Source organism: Vicia villosa, linkage group LG2 (genome assembly GCF_029867415.1).
Source record: "Vicia villosa cultivar HV-30 ecotype Madison, WI linkage group LG2, Vvil1.0, whole genome shotgun sequence".
Classification (NCBI taxonomy): Eukaryota; Viridiplantae; Streptophyta; class Magnoliopsida; order Fabales; family Fabaceae; genus Vicia; species Vicia villosa.
In genome coordinates this window covers 167182099-167206172 of record NC_081181.1, presented here as the reverse complement: position 1 = coordinate 167206172, position 24074 = coordinate 167182099, and the positions used below count along the sequence as shown (strand labels likewise).

The 24074-nt window shown below is 35.1% G+C and overlaps 2 protein-coding genes across 2 annotated transcripts; one reads left to right on the top strand and one right to left on the bottom strand.

Moving 5' to 3' along the window:
- The first annotated feature begins 16439 nt into the window (after nt 1-16439).
- On the top strand, nt 16440-18017 carry LOC131652868 (UDP-glycosyltransferase 83A1-like). Its single transcript, XM_058922848.1, has 2 exons — nt 16440-16929; nt 17134-18017. Exons 1-2 carry the CDS (start codon nt 16440-16442, stop codon nt 18015-18017), a joined length of 1374 nt encoding a protein of 457 aa, XP_058778831.1.
- A 215-nt stretch (nt 18018-18232) lies between these two features.
- LOC131652869 (ribosome biogenesis protein WDR12 homolog) lies at nt 18233-24074 on the bottom strand. The gene is made up of 13 exons (XM_058922849.1): nt 23808-24074; nt 23599-23696; nt 22868-22974; nt 22191-22226; nt 21964-22049; nt 21100-21158; nt 20910-21020; nt 20695-20817; nt 20071-20214; nt 19279-19387; nt 19049-19185; nt 18927-18962; nt 18233-18628 (listed from the first exon to the last, which is right to left on the bottom strand). Exons 1-13 carry the CDS (start codon nt 23977-23979, stop codon nt 18539-18541), a joined length of 1308 nt encoding a protein of 435 aa, XP_058778832.1. The 5' UTR covers nt 23980-24074; the 3' UTR covers nt 18233-18538.

The window sequence follows — 24074 nt, the reverse complement described above, 5'->3', positions numbered from 1 at the left end:
CTTTTTAAATGTTACTATATTTGTTCTTACAGGACATTTAAGAAAGGAACCCTGAATGGCTAATATGGTATCTAGTGTTTGCATTTTGGCAGCCTTTTTTTGTTTCTTACGTATGACTTGAAGGTTGGGTGATAGGAATCAATTTGGTAAATTAGGGTAATTAACAGGGAATAACAGGAAGAAAAAAAAAAAGGATAGTAAGATGTAATATTACTAGGTTCTAAGAGATGATGGGTGTGCTTGTTAAGAAGGTTGGGGTCAAAAGAATTATTGGGGATATATTGCCGAAGGCTAGGTTTTTTAGATTATTTACTATTTTTCAAGCTCAAAACGGTAAAGTGAGTTAGGTCACTGGAGAAGGTGATAGGATCATCTACAATTTTTGGTGGAGGAGATTGTTCTTCGTATATGAAGAACCATTGGCATTCGAATTTCTTACGGTCCTCAATAAATTGTAATTTGGTGAAGAGAGATAGGTAATTTTGGAAGCATAATAAGGATGTTATTTTTTAAGTGGCATTAACTTACTTAGTTTAGGGAGAGCTTGACCATTTCTCTAATTTCCACTACTTAGTTCAGGTAGAGCTTAGTCATTTTTTTTATTCCCACGTAGTGAGGGATATCTCAACTCTTCCTCACATTTAGAACAATTGAACTCCCTCTAAAGTGATGGTCTTCTCTTGACAATTTTTGTTGGATAGATTTCCTTATAAAGAAAATATGTTCAAGTGTAAGGTCATTGTTGGTTTGGATGACCTTTCACGTGTGTTGTGTGGAGATTGGTTTAAGTCTGTCTCTCATATGTTCACTATTTGTAGCTTAACTTTCACCGTGTGATATAGAATCTTTAAGTGGTTGAGTTTACAGGTGGTTCTTTCTGGGGAGCTTAGTATTCATTTTGAGTTTTGTAATTTTCTTAGGTTCTAAGATTAAGAATATGGGTGGTTTTGCTATCATTTGGCATGCCATGATGTAGACCATTTTGAATGTGTAATGATAAGTTGTTTTATGGTTCGTTAACAAATGTGAAAAAGTTGGAAGAGAAGAGTATTTTTTTTGTCTTGAAATTGATTTTTAAGCATGTCTTTCTCAAGTTCCTTCTCCGATTGGTTTCAAAACCTCATTTTGTGTTTGGAACGATAGCAGATCAAAATTTCGGGCCTTCTTTAGAGGAGTTTAATGGTTTGAGTTTCCTAGTTGTTATATGTTCTCGTATTATTGGGTTTGGTGGTTTTAGATCTAGTCGATTTCTCTGTTGGGTGGCTCCTGGTGTACGTGTGTTCTATCTGAACCTTTACCTTTTGGTGGTTGTTACTTGGTCGTGGTTTTATTGTTGTTGTTGTGCTTTCCTCTCCTTTTCTCTTTTGATTGGTTGTATTCATTTTTGTATTTTGTTTAGTTGTGTTCATTTTTATTGGCACATCTTGTGCTTATATATATATATATATATATATATATATATATATATAGGGAATGTATCAAGTAGGAAAGTTTTTAAATAAGAGATAAGAGGATTCAATGCTAACCATTGGATTAATCAAGAGAGAAATAATGATTATATTATTATTTTAATAAATAATTTAATTCTCTCTCTTGATTAATCCAATGATTACCATTGAATCCTCTTATCTCTTATTTAAAAATTCCTCCTACTTGATACATCCCATATATATATATATATATATATATATATATATATATATATATATATATATATATATATATATATATATATATATATATATATATATATATATATATATATATACACACACACAAGGCAAGAGGCAGTATTAAATGGCACTAAGGTCTCAAACTTAGTAATATAACATCTTTGATATCTCTTGATCACATATCCGTATAACAAAATTTACTGTTGGATTGAAAGCTAACATCATATAGATCATGTCCATAAAATTTAACATCAATCGGAAATCATTTGATATGTTAAAGAGAATGATCAAAATTAATTGTTTTGTTGAAGTTTTCTAAGATGTTAGTTTTTATGCAAATCATTGACATATCAAATGATTTCCGATTAATGTTAAATTTTATAGACATGTTCTATGTCATAATAACTTTGAATTCAACGGTGAGTTTTGTTATACAGATATATGGTAAAGGGTTATCAGAGGTGTTATGTTACTAAATTTGACATCTTAATGTCATTTGATCTTTTATATATATATATATATATATATATATATATATATATATATATATATATATATATATATATTCTTACTTCTTATAAAGAAAATAAACTAGAATCACCGAAAAAGTTGTAGAAAAAAGATGAATAACAAGTCTTAGCAATTCAAAAAGTTTGGAAATTTTTTAAAATAACCAACTAATTTTAACATGTCTAAAAATGGCGTCGTTCACATTTATAAATACTAGTATCAGATATAATTCTCTCTCTTTAACACATTCCTCACTTGTCCACGTCATCAACGCATTCCCAAGTTAGTTATTATAGTTAGTAGTGATTTCTTGTGACCCTACTCTTCTTTCTTCCTTACGTCAGTCCACATATACTATTTTCCCTCCTTTTAAAACTCTCCTTGTCTTCAATGAGAAATTCTGGAAACTCTTGTCTCATTTTTTCCATAATTTTCCATGAATTTACAAACTCTAGGAGGCTCTTCCATTTGATCAAAACAACTACGTTTTCTTTTGCATTTCTTCTTGTGTCTTTGGTTATTTTGGACTCAAGAAGCCATCTAGTTTAGAAAAAATTACAATGCCTTCTAACTCATCCAATAGTTTATCTATCAATGGTATTAGGCGCAATCACCTTGTTAAAAGCCATGTAATTTGTGCAAAACCTCTAGCCCCCATCCTTATTTTTTTACTAATAACACTGGGCTAGAAAAAAGTGTATGTATTATGCCTCAATATGTCACTCGGCCACATTTCTTTCATAATATTTTTTATCTCATTCTTATGATAGTATGGGTATTTGTAGGACCTCAGATTCAATAAGGATCCTTCTGATTTCAATACAGTAGCATGATCATGTTCCCTCTAAAGGGGTAACTCAATAGGTGTGTGAAACATCTCATTAATTCTTCTAAAATTACTTCACATTTTCCATCAACCCCGCTAGATTTTGTTACTTATTCAGTTTCAATTCAACTTGAATTTCAGCTTTAAGTCCATTTATTAAAATATTGTGAGGCATACTCTTTTATTACCTTTGTAAGGGTGCCACTAACATCTCCAACTTTTCAGGATATTTCACGATTGTTCCTCCTTGCTTCAAACTCAACAACGAGCCAAACGAGTCATGCAACAACTCTGGCTAAAATCTATGAATTAATGCTGCTTTGAATTCTTCCAATGTTCTCAATGGTGTTCGATCCTAGCACCATTCAAACCAGTCAACGCCTTCTCCTCTATTGCAATCACTATTGCATCTAATTTATCACGCTCACACAATTGGCTAAGACGAAAATACCTTTCGACCCGCACGAGCCACCCATGAGCGTTTTCCCTTTGAACATTGGAATTTCCAGCTTCCTCCAGCTATCATGATGCCAATTTTATCTGCTTCAGTGTGGTTGCGATTCTATTGATTGAGATCCTTCACCTTCGTCATTGTCATCGGTTGGACATGTGACTCCACACATGAGAGAGGGTGAGGTGAATTATGCATTTTAGAAAAACAATAGTTTGAAAATATTCTGTTATTATTTTTAGAGTTTAAAACCATTTTTAAAATGTTTTTAATAAATAGCAGCGGAAATTAAATATGCAAAAAGTAAAGAGTCGAGGGTAAATGAGATGACACCGAAGATTTGTACAAGTTTAGTCAAGACGACTTAATACTGTCTAGAAGATATGATCTTGAGAGTCTTTAGTAATATTTAAGAGTTTTTATTATGTTAAACTCTTAAACCCTCTTATATAAGGAAAAATGAAGTTTGAGGCTAACTTCTAACCAAACAACGAACAACAGAGATAAGCGGTTAATCTTTCTTCCAAACACGATCTTGCAGAGAGAAGCGATCCGTCTTCCTTCCAAACATGAACTTAATTCAATTAGTCTCCAAGCTAAACTGAGATTTTATACGGACTTATCTCGAATTAAGGTGAACTTTTGACTGGACTGGAATCACGAATCAAATCGAGATTTTGACCTGGATGACCACGAACCAAGATGATATTTTAAACCAGAATTATCTCGAACGAAAGTGAGCTTTTGACTGGACTGAAATCACAAATCAAATCGGGGTTTTGACCTGGATGACCAGGAATCAAGATGATATTTTAAACCAGAATTATCTCGAACCAAAGTGAGCTTTTAAACTGGGCTTAACTCATGAACCGAAATGAGATTAAGAACCGAGAAACTCGAACCTAAGTAAGCTTTTAAACCATGCTGAGCTTATGAACCGAACCGACAATTTAAAAACTAAATCTTTTAAAGGGTTTAGATTTGAACCAAAACAAACACTACCTTAAGGAGGAATTATTCAACCAAAAGAAAAAATAGGTCCTTGGTGAATTAACAATAATGCTCTTTCATGATACAAAATTTCTCACCAAACAAAAAGAAGTTCTTGAAGTGCTATCACTAAACTTATGTGAGAGAAAGTTGAAAATATTGTAGAGAGAAAGAGTAAGGAGTGGGTAGAAGGCTCACGTTTCTGGATCTTCAAATATTAAGGAAAAGGCCTCTAATTATAGGCTAGATGATTTCTCAAAAAAGGAAAGATCCATGGGCCAGAACTAATATGTCAAATAATTGGCATATTGCCCCAATCAATTGGAGCCCAGTAAATAAACGATTATGAATGTTTAAAAAGGAAAGAAATGATATATACATTTCCTTTCATTAAGACGTAAGGGAAGTTTTTTCACTAGCCCAATCAATTAGGTATGAGTGCCAATCGATTGGGTAGTACCAAATTTTGTCCAAAACATTCTGACAGTTCCTGAATCAACTTGCACGACTCTGAAACAATTTTAGGGATTTTTTTTAGGAAATAGAGGATTCAAATTTTTTTTATCTGTAATTTAGTCGTATAACTTTACCAAAACACTCTCGTGTTTTTACAAAACTACTTCACTCAGACACGACGGGGCGAGCTTTCACACTTCCTTTCTTTCACACTTTGAAGCTTCCATTCGTCAAGTAAACCAATTATATATAGACACTTGCTTGAATTTGTTAGAACAAGATTTGTTCTGATCAATATTCTTAGTTTTGATGATAACAAGGATATGAATTTTGTGTGAGATAATGTGGTACTCTAATACATTACAATTTCCATTTCAAGAAATATATAAAGAGTATGCACAAATCAGCTCTCAGAAGCTTTGTCTCAGAAGGTTCAACATGCAACATCAGAACATGGTCTGGCAAGACATCAGAAGATGGTCAAGGCAGAATCAGAACATGGGTCTATGGAAGCATCAGAAGAACTTGAGATCAGAAGCAGAAGCACTGAAGTTCTCATGGTATCACGCTCAGAAGCACTTCAAGGTCAGAAGACAAGAAGATGCTATGCACCAAGCTGTTTGACTCTGATGATATTCAAATATTTTATTCAAACATCAGATCAGAAGAAAGTACAGGTGGCAGGCTACGCTGACTGACAAAAGGAACGTTGGAAGCTATTAAAGGCAACGTCAGTAGACACAGCGTGAACAAGGCTCGAGGTAGTTGACAAAAGCGTGAAACATTAAATGCAAAGCTGTACGGAACACGCAAAGCATTAAATGTGCTCAACGGTCATCTTCTCAAGTGCCTATAAATATGAAGTTCTGATGAGAAGCAAGGTTGGCGATTTGCTAACAATTAACTTGCTGAAACGCCGCTCAAAATCAAAAGCTCAGAAACTTCATCTTCATCAAAGCTCACTACATTGCTGTTGTAATATATTAGTGAGATTAAGCTTAAACGTTAAGAGAAATATCACTGTTGTGATTATAGCTTTTAAGAAGCATTGTAAAACTCTTATTTGATTACATTAATTTGTAAGTAACTAGAGTGATCAAGTGTTGATCAGGATACTCTAGGAAGTCTTAGCTTGTGTCTAAGCAGTTGTAATTAGAGTGATCACGTGGTGGTCAGGATACTCTAAGAAAGTCTTAGCTTGTGTCTAAGCATTTGTTCCTGGAGTGATCAGGTTGTGATCAGGATACTCTGGAAGACTTAGTCGCGGACTAAGTGGAAAACCATTGTAATCTGTTGCGATTAGTGGATTAAATCCTCAGGTGAGGTAAATCACTCCGTGGGGGTGGACTGGAGTAGTTTAGTTAACAACGAACCAGGATAAAAATAATTGTGCATATTGTTTTTATCGTTCAAGTTTTTTTTTAGACTACACTTATTCAAACCCCCCCTTTCTAAGTGTTTTTCTATCCTTCAATTGGCATCAGAGCGCCGGTTCTAAGGTGCAAGCACTTAACCGTGTTTAGAAAAGATTCAGGAAGAGAAAAACGCTTCAGTAAAAGATGGCTGGTGAAATTCCAACAAATCCAACTCCATCTACATCTGGCTCTACTGAGCAATACAATGGTAACAACGGTTATACTAGACCACCAATATTCGATGGTGAAAACTTTGAATATTGGAAAGATAAACTGGAAAGTTACTTTCTTGGTCTGGATGCTGATCTATGGGATCTTCTGTTGGATGGTTACAAACATCCTGTTAAAGCTACTGGTGTAAGGCTCACGAGAAGCGAAATGAATGATGATCAAAAGAAAGATTTCAAGAATCATCACAAATGCAGGACTGTTTTGCTGAATGCTATCTCTCATGCTGAGTATGAGAAGATATCTAACAGGGAAACGGCCCATGACATATATGAGTCCTTGAAGATGACTCATGAAGGAAATGCTCAAGTCAAGGAGACTAAAGCTCTTGCTCTAATCCAGAAATATGAAGCCTTCAAGATGGAGGATGATGAAGACATTGAAAAGATGTTTTCAAGATTTCAAACTCTGACTGCTGGATTGAGAGTTCTCGACAAAGGCTACACCAAGGCTGATCATGTAAAGAAGATTATCAGAAGCTTACCCAGAAGATGGGGGCCAATGGTAACAGCATTCAAGATTGCCAAGAATCTGAATGAAGTTTCTTTGGAAGAGCTTATCAGTGCCTTGAGAAGCCATGAAATTGAGCTGGACGCAAACGAGCCTCAGAAGAAAGGTAAGTCTATTGCATTAAAATCTAATATTAAAAAATGCACTAACGCTTTTCAGGCCAGAGAAGAAGATCCTGAAGAATCAGAATCTGAAGAAGAAGATGAACTGTCCATGATCTCCAGAAGGGTGAACCAACTTTGGAAAAGCAAGCAAAGGAAGTTCAGAGGCTTCAGAAGTTCAAAGAGATTTGAACGTGGAGAATCTTCTGGTGGCAGAAGATCTGACAAGAAGAAGGCTGTCTGCTATGAGTGCAATGAGCCTGGACATTACAAGAATGAGTGTCCGAAACTTCAGAAGGAGAATCCCAAGAAGAAGTTTCATAAGAAGAAAGGTCTTATGGCAACATGGGATGATTCTGAATCAGAATCAGGATCAGACTCTGAAGGAGAGCAGGCAAACTTTGCGCTGATGGCGACAGAAGATGATGGATCAGAATCTACATCAGAATCAGATTCTTAAGAGGTATTTTCTGAACTATCTAGAGAAGAGTTAGTTTCCAGTCTAACAGAGCTTCTTGAATTAAAAGCTCATCTTAGTATCAAATACAAAAAGCTGAAAAAGCAATTTGAATTTGAAACTAAGAAGCTTGAGTTGGAAAATTCTGAACTAAAAGAAAAAGTTTTAAAATTATCCAATAATGTTGGATCTCCTTCTGATTCAGAAAAATCAACTCCCAGTCTGAATCATATTCTGAAAGAATATGATTTAAGTTTCAGGAAGTTCTTATCTAGAAGTATTGGCAGAAGTCAGCTAGCTTCTATGATATATGTTGTGTCTGGAAACAAGAGAGTTGGCATTGGTTATGAGGGTGAAATCCCATACAAGCTTGAATCTGTGGATGATATGAAAATATCATACAAGCCTCTGTATAACCAATTTAAATTTGGCCACTCCCATGATATTAAGCACACATCACATGCACAAAGTTTTCACATAACACACACCAAGAAGCATGTGACACAACCTAAGAAATATCATGGAACTCAGAATAAGGAATATCATGTTGTTCCTCCTGTTAAATATTTTGCTAAACCCAAGTTCAATCAGAACTTGAGGAGAACTAACAAGAAAGGACCCAAGAAATTGTGGGTACCTAAGGAAAAGATTATTCCTATTGCAGATATCCTTGGCGGCAAAGAGGACAGGAAGCAAAATGTCATGGTACCTGGACTCTGGGTGCTCGCGACACATGACGGGAAGAAGGTCTACATTCCAAGACCTGGTGCTTAAACCAGGTGGAGAAGTCAAGTTTGGAGGAGATCAGAAGGGCAAAATCATTGGCTCTGGAACCATAAGTCTTGGTAACTCTCCTTCCATAACTAATGTACTTCTTGTAGAAGGATTAACGCATAACTTATTGTCCATAAGTCAATTAAGTGACAATGGTTATGATATAATCTTCAATCAAAAGTCTTGCAAGGCTGTAAGTCAGAAGGATGGCTCAATCCTATTTACAGGCAAGAGGAAGAACAACATTTATAAGATTGATCTTTCTGATCTTAAGAAGCAGAAGGTGACTTGTCTTATGTCTGTTTCTGAAGAGCAATGGGTCTGGCACAGAAGATTAGGTCATGCTAGTTTGAGAAAGATTTCTCAGATTAACAAACTAAATCTAGTCAGAGGACTCCCAAATCTGAAATACAAATCAGATGCTCTTTGTGAAGCATGTAAGAAGGGCAAGTTCTCCAGACCTGCATTCAAGTCTAAGAATGTTGTTTCTACCTCAAAGCCGTTAGAACTCTTGCACATTGATCTGTTTGGCCCAGTCAAAACAGCATCTGTCAGAGGGAAGAAATATGGATTAGTCATCGTTGATGATTATAGCCGCTGGACATGGGTAAAGTTCTTGAAACACAAGGATGAGTCTCATTCAGTGTTCTTTGAATTCTGCACTCAGATTCAATCTGAGAAAGAGTGCAAAATCATAAAGGTCAGAAGTGATCATGGTGGCGAATTTGAGAACAGATTCTTTGAGGAGTTCTTCAAAGAAAATGGTATTGCCCATGATTTCTCTTGTCCTAGAACTCCACAGCAAAATGGAGTTGTAGAGCGAAAGAATAGGACTCTACAAGAAATGGCCAGAACCATGATCAATGAAACCAATATGGCTAAGCATTTCTGGGCAGAAGCAATTAACATTGCGTGTTATATTCAGAATATAATCTCTATCAGACCTATTCTAAATAAGACTCCTTATGAAATGTGGAAGAACAGAAAGCCCAACATTTCATATTTCTATCCTTTTGGATGTGTATGTTTTATTCTGAATACTAAAGATCATCTTGGTAAGTTTGATTCCAAAGCAGAAAAGTGTTTCCTTCTTGGATATTCTGAACGCTCTAAAGGCTACAGAGTATACAATACTGAAACATTGATTGTAGAAGAATCAATCAATATCAGGTTTGATGATAAGCTTGGTCTTGAAAAACCAAAGCAGTTTGAGAATTTTGAAGATTTTGATATTGATATATCAGAAGCAGTAGAACCAAGAAGCAAAGCTGCAGAAGCTGGCAGTCTCAGAAGCAATGGATCAGAAGATCAAGTTGCTGCATCTTTAGAGAATCTTAGGATTTCTGAAGAACCAACTATCAGAAGATCACCCAGACTTGCTTCAGCTCACTCAGAAGATGTGATTCTTGGCAAGAAAGATGATCCTATCAGAACCAGATCATTTCTTAAGAATGACAATCAGAAGCAGTGATCACAATCAAAAGGCGTAAAGTCTATTCATATTCTACAGCTGTCATCCTTTATCTGATGGTGAACACGTGTCTGTGCAGTTAGTACAAAGCGTGCAGTTGAAAAGACGCCGACCTAGGTAACTGTGTTAAATCATTTCATTTACCATGTTCTCTCTCCTAATGTCATTTCTCATTAAATGCATAATGATTTCTTTATTTTCAAATCTTTTAAATAACCCGCTTCATCTTCATTCCCTCTTTTTCTCTCTTTCTCTCTCTCTCTCTCTTGTGCATCCCCTTCATTGCATTTTTTTTCAAACCCTAGTTTTTGATTTGATCTCAAAGCATAATCATCATGAACTCATCTTCTTGTTCATCGAACTCAAAAGAAAAGCTCACCTCTACACAGATCCTTCTAAGCAAATATGAGTATGCTCCATTGAAAACATGCTTAATACCCACGAAAGAACTGGAAGTTCTATGTGAATCTGCTGTGGACATCAACAACCTAAAAGCAAATGGCTTTAAGTGTGATGCTAGAATCTTTGAACAAGGATGGTCTAAGTATCTTGATAGATTGGTTGGTCCAACTTATCCTGAACTTGTGAAGGATTTCTGGGTACATGCAACGGTTACCCCAACTGCTATCATTTCATTCGTGCTAGGGCATGAAGTGGTTATCACTGAAAAGCTCATCAGGAAGCTGTACAATCTGAATGATGAAGAAGGCTGGACTGGTTTTCGACATGCATCAGTTGATTGGTCTAAAGTTGAACAACAAATCTCTCAGACTTTTGGAATTGACTCTAATAACACAGGCACCTTAAGGCCGTTTTATAAAGTTTGGGCTGAGATTATTCTGGGTTCCCTTCACCATAGAAAGAGGATGCTCTCCTCCTCCTACATCAGTCTGGATCACAAGTATACTCTTTTCTGCATTGGCAAAAAGACTGAGATCAACATCTCCCATATTTTGTTTGAGAATCTGAAGACTTCTATCTTTGAGTCAAGAGAAGACGAAAGGGCGAAGTACCCTCATATTTCAAGAACAACTATTCCTTTTGGAAGAATGATTTCAGACATTCTGATTGAAAGCAAAGTGCTGGACTCCATCAGAAAACTCAATGCGTCCCATTTTCTTGGAGTAGTTCAAGGTCCCATTTTCAATGGTGTGGATTTGTTCAGACTGGAACTCATTCAAAATGTACCTTCTGTGTGCACAAGCTTTCCTAACATTCTGTCAAGAAGAGTTGCTGTTGAAGGCTTTGCCTCTTTGTTTCAAAAAGAACTGCATCAGGTTGTCAAGCTTTACCTGGAAGATTGTGTTAGGAAGCAATCAGATATTGATCCTGCTTGGATCCGTGGCAGAGTACTTCCGTCCAAGGCTGATCTTCTGAAGAAGGATCAGAAGGAACTAAAGGCTAGGCTAAAAAGAAAAGCCCAAGAAGATGAGGCTAAGAAAGCCAAGAAGTTGAGAGTCACCTATGATCCTGACAAGGTGGACTCTGAAGAACGAAGAGATAAAAGGATTAGAGATTCCTTTCGCAGAACCAGATCTTCTTCTGTACAAACCTCCAGGCAGGTTTTTATTCCACCTCCTTCTGTCCCTAAACCATCTTTCCAATCACCTCCATCTGAACCAAAAATAAACTTCACCTTACCAAATCCTTCTCCATCATCCTTCTCCTCTCCCATTCTAAGCCCCACACCTCTAAGTATTCTTCCCCCAACTCCTTCTGATAAATCTTTCTCACCAATTCCCTTTTCAAATACTCCATCCTCTTCTCAATCTATCATTTCTGATATTCCATCTTCATCAATCATTCTCTCAGATATCCCTTCTTCCTCATCCACCGCACCTCCACCTTCTATATCCCATCCCTTACCTACCAGAAAATCCAAACCTTACTGTCTTCTCTACCCTGACTACAAATTCACGTTCAGTCCGCCTGAACCTGAACCCTATATCTACCTGGAACTTTTCAGACATGAGGTGATTAGCAGTCTAGACCTTCTGAAGGATGCATTTCTAAATGGTCTGGATGATGTTTCTATAAGAAATCTCTGGAGAAGATTTCGCAAGGATTTTCAAGTAGAAGCAATGGGAGTACAGAAAAGACTAGTGGTTGCTGCTCCTGGTTACTCTGGTCACCTTCTGGAGGGTGATAATGGTATATACTACCATCCTCTCAGAAATTGTGTTGCTGCTGAGGAGAAGCCCTTTTTGGATGAATTGGAACAAGCAAGGCTGGCTGTTGCATTAGAAGCTAATCCATGTAGGGATATTGTTATCTGGATTCCTGATTATCCAGTTCTGCTCGGGGATTTCAAGACTCTCTTTGACTTTCTGAGGGAAAACCCTTCTGAGAAAGACCCAAGCTTGGTCATTCCAGAAGTTGTTGACCCACCAGAAGTTGAAGGTCCTTCTGCTCCCAGGAATCTTGCTGCCATTCTTCAGGCACTTGAGAATGGAGATTCGGAAATTCCTGCTACAGAATATGGTGATGCTTCTATGCAAGAAGCAGATGTAGAAGATCATGTTGTTGAATCAGTTCCTGTTGAGGAAATCCCTGCAAATGATCTATCTATGGAAGCTACAGATCACAATGCTATTCCTGTGGTTAGAAGCAGTGAAGCTTCTTCTGATGAATCTTCTCGTCTTGCAAGAACTCTGGAAGATATTCAGAAGAAACAGGATGAGTTTAGAGCTTTCATGGAGAGGCAAGAAGGATACAACAATGGGGTTCAAGAGATGCTGGCCAAGATCTTATCAAGGCTAGGGTCGTCTTAGATTGAGTCTGTGTTGTTTTGTTTTTTGCTTTTGCTGCATCTGTTTTTGTGCATCTTGTCTTCTTTCTCTGCGTGTACTTCCGTACCTGCTGTTTAAACTTCAACGAAATCATCCTTTTTCTTCCGTGTGTTTCTTTTTGTTTGTATCTGAATCTTTTCTGTTTTTTGATGATATGACAAAAAGGGGGAGAAATATGTGATAAATGATTTGATTTAATCAGTTGCTTTACTAACAGAACTTGCAAAGTTCTATGTTTCTAAGCTGTGATGTTGCAGGAATCGAAGATTCAAGATCAACATGAGAAGCAACGAGATGAGCAATGAGATGATGAAGCAACTCTTTAGAGAATCAAGCTCTTGGATTCTTGAAGCAAGAAGAAAGAATGATCAGAAATAGCTCTTGGATTCTTGAAGCAAGCTGAGTGCTAGGAAGCTTCAGAATCAGAAGCAAGAAGGAAGAATGATCAGAAATTCTGATAATAGAATATGATCCAAATCATTATCTATTTGCTCTGATACATTGTCTATTGGATCTGATATATTCTATATGGCTTATATGGCTCTGATACATATTTTGTGTTCTGATACACATCTTATGTTCTAACTCATTCATGCTGACTTTTGTCGTTTAGTTTTGTTCTGTAACATTTCAGGATGTAGAGATGCTCTGATGATGCTCTGGTACATTCAACAATGTTCTGATACAATCTAGCATGAAGTGATGTAAGAAGAAATTCAAAGCTCTGAAGCTATCCGAGGGAAGCAGAAATCAGAAGCTGTGAATGTTCTAAAAGATCCAGAAAACTCAAGTTCTGAAGCTGTCCTAAATGGAAGCATGAATCAGAAGCTGTGAATGTTCTGAAGATCAAAGAAATTCAAGTTCTGAAGCTGTCCTAAATGGAAGCAGGAATCAGAAGCTGTGAATGTTCTGAAGATCAAAGAAATTCAAGTTCTGAAGCTGTCCTAAATGGAAGCAGGAATCAGAAGCTGTGAGGGTTCTAGGGATCTAAAGAAATTCAAGTTCTGAAGCTGTCCAATGGAAGCAGAAGTCAGAAGCTATGAATTATCAGAAGCAAGAAGCTTATGTGATCGTCTCTACTGAAATAATCAGGGAAGTCTTTTATTATTAAAGTTCTTCGAGTATTTATTTCAGGGGGAGATTATTCATCTCAGGGGGAGATTGTTAATCTCAGGGGGGGACATATTCACATGCTTATGCTATAGCTGTGTAATTTGTCTTTAGCCGTCTGCTCTTTCTGATTGCAAATTCATATCATTTATATATGTTTTTGTCATCATCAAAAAGGGGCAGATTGTTAGAACAAGATTTGTTCTGATCAATATTCTTAGTTTTGATGATAACAAGGATATGAATTTTGTGTGAGATAATGTGGTACTCTAATACATTACAATTTCCATTTCAGGAAATATATAAAGAGTATGCACAAATCAGCGCTCAGAAGCTTTGTCTCAGAAGGTTCAGCATGCAACATCAGAACATGGTCTGGCAAGACATCAGAAGATGGTCAAGGCAGAATCAGAACATGGGTCTATGGAAGCATCAGAAGAACTTGAGATCAGAAGCAGAAGCACTGAAGTTCTCATGGTATCACGCTCAGAAGCACTTCAAGGTCAGAAGACAAGAAGATGCTATGCACCAAGCTGTTTGACTCTGATGATATTCAAATATTTTATTCAAACATCAGATCAGAAGAAAGTACAGGTGGCAGGCTACGCTGACTGACAAAAGGAACGTTGGAAGCTATTAAAGGCAACGTTAGTAGACACAGCGTGAACAAGGCTCGAGGTAGTTGACAAAAGCGTGAAACATTAAATGCAAAGCTGTACGGAACACGCAAAGCATTAAATGCGCTCAACGGTCATCTTCTCAAGTGCCTATAAATATGAAGTTCTGATGAGAAGCAAGGTTGACGATTTGCTAACAATTAACTTGCTGAAACGCTGCTCAAAATCAAAAACTCAGAAACTTCATCTTCATCAAAGCCCACTACATTGCTGTTGTAATATATTAGTGAGATTAAGCTTAAACGTTAAGAGAAATATCACTGTTGTGATTATAGCTTTTAAGAAGCATTGTAAAACTCTTATTTGATTACATTAATTTGTAAGTAACTAGAGTGGTCAAGTGTTGATCAGGATACTCTAGGAAGTCTTAGCTTGTGTCTAAGCAGTTGTAATTAGAGTGATCACGTGGTGGTCAGGATACTCTAAGAAAGTCTTAGCTTGTGTCTAAGCATTTGTTCCTGGAGTGATCAGGTTGTGATCAGGATACTCTGGAAGACTTAGTCGCGGACTAAGTGGAAAACCATTGTAATCAGTTGCGATTAGTGGATTAAATCCTCAGGTGAGGTAAATCACTCCGTGGGGGTGGACTGGAGTAGTTTAGTTAACAACGAACCAGGATAAAAATAACTGTGCATATTGTTTTTATCGTTCAAGTTTTTTTTTAGACTACACTTATTCAAACCCCCCCTTTCTAAGTGTTTTTCTATCCTTCAGAATTTTCTTAGAGATGAGGATTGAGATTTCTTCAAGTTGAATGCCATCATTAGATGATGTTTGTAGTAGTCATCAAACTCCAATTTGTCTGCTTGCATCTTTAACCGCTTTGCATACTTGAATTCTCATAGGTATTGATCAAAAAAGTCATTTTAGTTGTCATCATCAAAAGCACATTATCAAGATCTCCTTTTATTACTTCTTTGAATAACCTGAAAAACATAATTCCACATCATCAAGAGAGGAGGAAAAAGTATGGAGACTTTAGCGCCCTTGACACTTGTGGCAAAGCATTGCAACAGCGACAAGGTGGAAGTAACCTCAATATTGACAATATATTAGAATATAAATTAAATGAGTTGTGCAAAAATATAGTTAATTGAACCACATCGTCAAACTGAATTACACTAAATCACATGGGTCGGCTAACCAAATTTAAGTTTGAAAATCTTTTTAAATTGTTTAATAAAAAAAGAAGAAAAAAATTAATCAACAAAAAATTGTAAAAAAAACAAAACAAAAGTTCGTGAAAAAAAGGTTTTTTTAATTCAGAAAAAATATGATTTATTTGTTGAAAATAAAAAAATCCTTTTTTTTTAATTTCTGGAAACAAAAACAAATCTTTAAAAAAATATTTGTTTTAAAAAAAATCTTAAAAATGGATTTTTAAAAAAATTCAAAACATAAAATCGACTTAGATATACAATTTTTTTTATTTTTTTTATTTACTTTGGTAAAACAAATTTTTTATTTTAAACTGAAGTGAAATCAATTTAGCAATGAGCTATTTTTTTATTAAAGGGATTATTAATTCACTTTTTTTATTTAAATGATTAATAAAAATTGAATTAAACTATTAATATTATAATTTTATTTATTGCAGTTTAAGCTCTCCTGATTTCAACTCTGTTTAGTTTTCACAACTCTTATGTGGACAAAAGAGTATGAAAACATCTTTTGTTTGATGTCTTTTGATTGTATTTTTCAGTGTAACTAAAGTGTCTCGTTATTCATGTGTTCTATTTTAACATGCATCAATCAAATACAAAACTCATTGAACTCATCTACCAAAACCACCACCTAATATCAACTTACAAATAACAACTAGAATTCCACTTGACTTGGTGAACAAGTTACGTTACTCTTACTCTGAGTACCATCTCAAATTCAGGAGTTCATTCTAACAATGTGACTACCAATTCTATTGGTTTAAAACTATATATAGAAATGATGAGGCTAATTATACAACGTGTCATGAATCAATAGAAACACACAAAGATACAAAAAATGAGCATTCCAACAGTTTTAGTTTTGCCATTTCCAGCACAAGGCCATGTAAATCCCTTAATGAACTTATCAAAAAAGTTAGTAGAAAATGGTTGCAAAGTCATTTTTGTGAACACAGATTTCAACCATAAACTATTGATGAGTACGATGAAAGAGCAAGAACTAGATGATAGCTTTAATGGAGCTCTAAAAATAGTTTCAATTCCTGATGGTTTAAGTCATGAAGAAGATAGAACCGATTTCGCTAAGCTATGTGAAGCTATGTTAAACACCATGCCTAATATGCTTGAGAATTTAATAAAAGATATTTGTTTGAAAGATAATTGTAGAATCAGTTGTATAGTTGCAGATGTGAATATGGGATGGGGATTAAATGTTGGAAGCAAATTTGGAATCAATGGAGCTCTATTTTGGTCTTCAGCTGCAGCTATGTTTGCATTGGTTTACAATATTCCTAAGCTTATTGAAGATGCTATAATTGATTCTAATGGTAACATTATCATTTTCACTGGCGATATTTGTTTTGTCATGATCACTCTATAACTTTCTATCTAAGGACCACAAAACTCGAAAGAATAATCTCTGCAGTTGTACGCAGAATACTACTCTCGTCAGTTTTACACATTGTGTTATCATCTTTATCGTTTATTATATATATCATTGCTAATTTAATTTTGATTTTCAATTATTGTAGGATTATCAGCTACTAGAAAAACATTTCAGCTATCACTAAATATGCCAATAATGGACACAGAAGCTTTAGTTTGGTCAAATGTAGCTGCAGATTCAATAAGCCTTAAGAAAATATTTAATTATATTAAGCATTGTTCAGAAACTACAAGTTTATCAAATTGGTGGCTTTGCAACACCACATATGAACTTGAACCTAGACCATTATCTTTTCTTCCAAAGCTTCTACCAATTGGCCCTTTATTGAATAACTATGAAAACAAAAGTGAAAAAGAATCAATTGGTCAATTTTGGGAAGATTTATCTTGCATGAGTTGGCTTGATCAACAAGAAAATAACTCTGTTGTTTATGTTGCATTTGGTAGTTTTAGTTTCACTCTTTTTGACAAAAACCAATTAAAAGAATTAGCATTAGGACTTGACTTGACTAATAGGCCTTTCCTTTGGGTTGTGAGAGATCAAGATTCCAATGAGATGAAATTTCCTAATGAGTTCAAAGGGTATAAAGGGAAAATTGTTAAATGGGCTCCACAACAAAAGGTACTAAAACACCCTTCTATAGCTTGTTTCATTAGTCATTGTGGTTGGAATTCCACTTTGGAAGGTTTGTCTAATGGAGTACCCTTTGTGTGTTGGCCTTATTTTTCTGATCAATTCTATGACAAGACTTATATTTGTGAAGAATTGAAAGTTGGGTTGGGATTTGAGAAAGATGAAAATGGATTAGTGTTAAGTGATGAGATTAAAAATAAAGTTGATCGATTGCTTGGTGATGGGGACTTAAGGTTAAGGTCTATGGAGATAAAGGAGAAAATAATGAGGAACTTGGTCCAAGGAGGTGGATCTTCAGAGAATTTCAACAGGTTTGTTGAGTGGCTGAAAGAATGAGTTAGCATTTTAGTGATGAATATATAAGAGGAATGTGTGAAATGGTCGGACTTGAATCCTCTCCTTCATTTTTCTCTCATTTCCTCTCCATCCTCTCTATCTCTCTCTTAATTTCACTCTCACTCATCAATAAAAAACAAAATTTAATCAAGAGAGAGATAGAGAGGATGGAGAGGGAAGGAGAAAAAAATGAAGGAGAGGATCCAAAGTGGAAATGGTCATGAACACCAATTCATTAAAAAATAATACTTTTAAATAGTTGAAATAATACAAATTGTGCCACACAAGTAAAAAAAGTTCAAAGATATGCATAATTATAATGTTGTACATAATTAGCAATTAGAAACAGAAAATAAGACTGTTGTTTACAATTGATTACATATCTGATACCGAGACATGGTTTCAATCTTCTATCTAAAGTGTGTTACATAGGATAAAACAGTAGCAGTAGCTGTGCCTCGGACAAAATTGGCTTCAAACTCAAACAATTCCATGTATATGAGACATTAAAGTTAATGTCACTAGACTGGAATTTCTGAAGAAATGCAAAGTTTTGAATCTGCTCCACCACTGATAACACTGTCACTTTTCCACCAGTCAGCACACAGTACCTGATTTAAGCAAATTATAATTCAATTAGTGGCCATTATAGTCCTTCGATGATGCAAAGTTGTGTTTTATTAAAGTGTTGTGAGTTGCGGATGGTGGAAAATAGTGGTTTGTTCAAATTTCACTATGGAACAGTGCTATGTAGCAGCTATAGCCACTCGTTGACAACATTTTGTGCAAAATAGCTTATCACAGAATAATAACAATATGTTCAATTCCACACCGCAATAACACTGCTAAAGCTTATATTTAACAACATTGTTTACTGCTCTTCTAAAACACAGAAATAAAGTGTTATACCTTGTCACTGTGTGATTCGATGGTTGAAAGAGACCACTGCAACATTATTAAACAAAGTTAGTGGTTAAAAACCCAAAGATGGTGTGAAATTACTTTGTAGTTTTAAAAAAAGGTTATATTACCGCAGTTCTCAGATCCCATAACATAACTTTCCCATCATAAGATGCAGAAAGTAAATGAAACGGAGACTTATCATGCCACTTGCAAGCAGTTACCCAAGATTTGTGAGAAGCAAACTGAAGAATAGGAGCAGAAGTGCCTGCAGAAAATATAAACTACTTTATAAGCTACTGGCATGCATATGATAGTTTTTGGAGGTAAGAGAGACCATTATTTCCTTTGATTTACTGACCTGGCTTACGAGGATCCCAAATCCTAATAATAGGGTCAGAACCACCAGCAGCTATGAGTGCAGAACCTTCCCCTCCAATGTCAAGGCAGTTAAGAGCCTTACCGCAATACTATACACAGAGGACAAAGTCTTAAAATTTGAAAAACTATAATTTTTAATATTTACATGCTTTTTTACTTTTTAATTGCCATATCAAATTATATTCAACAATTCTTTTGTATGATCAAATAGTTCTAACCAAAAAGTGAAAAAAATAAATACAAATTACCAGAAAATAGTGCCTCTATTAAGTGTTAATGAATCATATTTATACCCATGTATAGGGTTATACTTCCTCTAGCATGGTAAGCACTTATAACGAGTTTTTAGTGAAAAGATGAAAAGAAGAATCGAGTGAATTCAATAATGCATATTAAGCATAACAATGATAGCTTCATAATAGGATTAACTCATAAAAATAATCATAGTAACAACATCCAAATCTTATTCCATAAAGTGGGGTCGATAATATAACCATAATAAGAATAAGGAAAATAGTTGATGAGCAAGCATTGACGAAATGTAAAGATTAGACAATATTATTCAGAGAAACATAAATATAATCTTGAAGATACCAGAACAGCAATATTAAGAAAATAAACAGCTTCGATCTTCATCAAAAGAATGAGAAAAGAAAAATGACAGCATCGACTAGCAAGGGGTCATATAACTTAATTTGAAGACAAAATTTAAACTTCAATTGCGTATATCTTCAGCAATGGAGAGAAAAGGAGCAGAAATTTAACAACTTACTATATGTGACAAATTTTTGCTTGTCTCAACGTCCCATTTCCTAATAGAATGATCCCAAGATGCCGAATAAATTGACTCTCTTTGTGGCCAAATTACGGAAGACACGCACTGTGTATGGCCAACCAGGGTTGTAAAAGCTTCTCCCTAAAATAAAACAGTGTATTATTAATGAAAACTTGATTGCCAACAAAATAGACATAGATACATAATAAAAAGGGAAAGAATAAGGAAATACTATAAATTAAGAGAACAGCAGACACAATCTATAAGGTTTACACTAACAATGATATTAAGAAAATTTTGAACATGTCTCAAAATAGATCATCATTATACTCCTTCTCAGTTTCAGAGTTTTTCAAGCAGTACAAACATATTGACAAATAAATTTTAAAATTTAATAATTATATCTCAAATCTTTTTCTTCTTAAACATAAAGATGCTACATGAAAGAACAAGGGAGAAAAAAGTACAGCAAACTCAGCAAGTGGAGAAAGTAGAGTCAAATCAAATGCCAGCTTTAATGATTTATTAGAGGTTAGAAACGGATTCTTGAATATATAATACTCCTATTTTAGAGAAATTTACGTGACGAAAAACACTAAGATGCGAGGAGCCTGTACAAACCTCTAACTGCGAGTCCTCAACCCGACCTTCAACTTTTCTCTTCTTGGACACTAGATCATTTTCTGCATTATTGTCATTGATTCGCCATAGGTTGATGGTGCAATCCCAAGAACCAGAACAAACCTAATTATATGAGACGGAAGAAGAACTGTGTCACAAATTACAATACATAAATCAAGTGGGGGGAAACTCAGAATAGAAAAGCAAATAGAAACCATTTCTCCATTAGTCTGCGCTGCAACACTTTGTACAGAAGACTTGTGACCACGCAAGATTTTGTAAGCTCTAACTCTCACGGGATTATTGGTAGCCTCCTCAGTATTGATCTTTTATAAAAAGGAAAATATAACATGGTAAGCATAAGCTCAAGATAAGGAATTCAGTTCAAAAGCTTCTTTTACTTACCTTCCATAGCCTTAGAGTTCGGTCTTTAGAAGCAGTAGCTAGAGTAACAGTTTCTACACCTGATTACAGTACAAATTTTAACAACTTGGAACAATTTAATTACAATATTAAGTTTCTATCTTTTGCCACATAATAAAATGAATGCCAGAGAAATATGCAAAGATGTTAGCATTCTGCAACAAGCATTCCTGGCTAAAATCAGAGAAAATGTATCGATTATTTGTTATAATTATACATACAAGCACGGACATTGGATTTTAAGGAAATTAAAACCTCTTCAGTCAATAGCAGCCACTATTGTGGCGTAGCGGCCCATAGGCACTACACGAAATGCTGTTGCTTTACTGTTTTGAGTAGTGGATGTAGTGTTACTAGTCGCAGCACTTCGGATATGCTTTTGTCAATACCCATGACACAGCTTGTATTTTTAATGGAGTTTTTTTTTGTCATTTCACCCTAAAATTGAGATTTTTTCCATCAAAACCCTTTGTTCTTTCCCCATAAACCCTGAATGGTGTCTCCTCTCTGTGACATTCTGATGACCCTCTCTATGCAGTTGCCTCCTGTGTAATTCTCACACTGTTTCCTGTCTAAATACACTCAATATTGCAGTAACCAAGTGCCAACCCTTAGCAAACAATAACTTAAAGCAACACAGCATCTACAACTCCTCTAAACATTTTTTCCTTTAAATATGTTTTGTATATTAGTAACAATAAACTTTGATTATTCATTGAGAACGTGTGTATGCCGCTATAGCATTTTGGGGGCAAATACAATCTGCGATTTACTAAAATTTGACAACTGGCAATCAAAAAATTAAACAGAGTTTTGTAGCATGAGGAGAAAAATTTGTCTTCATACCTTCTGGATTAAAAACACTAACAGAAGTGACACCATCACTATGTCCCTCCAATATATGTGTACATACTCCAGGTCCCTTCCATACCCTAAATTATATTTTCCCATGTCATAGTATAATAAAAGGGTCAATAAACAATTGTGAAAAAAAAATAATCAAATTACAATCTCAAGTAATCACAAAATACATAAACAGTTTAAGAATCAAACAGCGTAAAAAAGACTATTACCTTCCAAAACCATCATAACATCCGGTCAAAATAAACCTGCAAAAGATAATGAACAAATAACTTTAAATTCTCAATGAAGGAAACATTCAGGTCAAATATTAAGTTACTTAACATATTAACACGTTAGAGTTAAAATAACACTGCCAAGTATTGAACCAACAAGATTACAAAACACTTGTTAACTCAATGGCAAAAAATTTAAAATCCTACAAACAAGATCCCTTAAAACATTGGTTAATGAAATGAGAAATAGAAAGTTTTTATTTAAAAGAGTAGCAATCAATGCATACGTGTATGGTTAAACCCCATAGTTCACAGTTCACACAGTTAAAAACTAATCATGATGATATACTCAAACCCTATGTTATCAAAAAAGTTCTTCGATCACTCTCGCCGTCATCACCAAATAGGAACTTATAGGATAAACAAAATTAAGGGAAGCCAATAAAAGGTGACCACACTTAAATTTAACCTTTCTAGCTCGTTAAAATCATTCACAAAAAACGGTTATGTATTGGAGTTTTTCATACAAGAAAAAAAAAGTTGCCAGCAGTAATAAAGGTAAAGGTAAGAGTTAATAAATAACTAAAACTTGGACCGTTATGAATAGGCTGAATCGTTAGTTGTAAATCACTGAGAAAATTTACATAAAAAAATATAAATAATTACAAACTTACCGGGAAGAAGAACCATCAACAGCACTGACCCAGTCATCATGTAAAGAAGGGTCTTCTTCTTTTCGTGGGGCTACAACTCTAGTGTACTCAATTTCCAATATCCTTTCCTATAATTGACCATTCACAGTGGTTAGCTAAAATTTCAACAATTTACTAACAATATACAGATTCCTTGATTGAAAAGCTAAACCAAACCAAAAAAGGCCTGTTTAATAGTCAACAAACTGACAATTCAAATTTTGTCTAGAAATCTATGCAAGTCAACTCTGGTTTATAAGAAGAAGGTCTGTTATAAAACACTTCTATAAGTGACTTAATTAAATTTCATTAGCTTAAGTGAACAACTTGTGGGATTTAACAAGTTACCTCTACATTTTGACATCCATAGTCACAACCATAAACAACTCCTTAACTTCATATAAATACTTCCAAACACTACAATACAGTTATTGGTTGCTAATTTCCTAAAACTTATATGAAAAAAATTGAACAGCTCATACATAATCACTTATAGGATAAACATTTATATTAATTAAACTATTATCCAAACAGAATCTAAACTTGTTTGAATCAAGTTCACAACTTAATCCAGCTTTGAACTGTTTTAAACCTTAAAATTAATCGACATGGTATCATACAATCATGTCACCGCATAACACAACTGATAGGATACAATATAATCAACTGAAAATAAAATTACAAGAGTATAACAATTTATTATTATTGATTACCGCAGAGATTCCCTTTGCGAGAAGAAACTCCTCAAGCGACATACGAACAAACTCTCCATCAATCAAAAAATCAAACGGTTCCGTTACATAATCATCATCTACAAAAACAAAATCAACCTAACATCATCAACTATTCAATTTACAAAAATTCAACAGCAAAATTGAAGAAAACTGTGAGGAATTGAGAAATGTTAGGTTGAAAAGTATACGGATGGATTGGAGAAGAGCGTTGACGAGAGAGGAGAGGCCGAATCTGGTGAGATCGGAAGGGATGGCTATGGCTGAGTTAGGAACTTTGTAAGGGTCGGATAATCGAGTTATGAAACGAACTGAGATTCTTCTGGTGCTACTTTCGGCGTCGCCATTTTCTTCTGTGGCCATTGTTCTGCTGCTGCTAGAGTTGCACTTGCAGTGAGAAAGAGGCGTTTTAGGGTTTATGGTTTTGCAATGGGTTTTGCAATTCTTTCTTTGGGTAA

Bases quoted from the DNA above. Each gene is read 5' to 3' on its own strand.
- LOC131652869 (XM_058922849.1), bottom strand. From the start codon at position 23,979: ATGGCCACAGAAGAAAATGGCGACGCCGAAAGTAGCACCAGAAGAATC. The intron at 22,050-22,190 runs GTAATAGTCTTT...AATATAATTTAG, and splicing joins TGTTATGATGGTTTTGGAAG to GGTATGGAAGGGACCTGGAG. The intron at 20,818-20,909 runs GTTTCTATTTGC...TCATATAATTAG, and splicing joins CGCAGACTAATGGAGAAATG to GTTTGTTCTGGTTCTTGGGA.
- LOC131652868 (XM_058922848.1), top strand. From the start codon at position 16,440: ATGAGCATTCCAACAGTTTTAGTTTTGCCATTTCCAGCACAAGGCCAT. The intron at 16,930-17,133 runs GTAACATTATCA...CAATTATTGTAG, and splicing joins TGCTATAATTGATTCTAATG to GATTATCAGCTACTAGAAAA.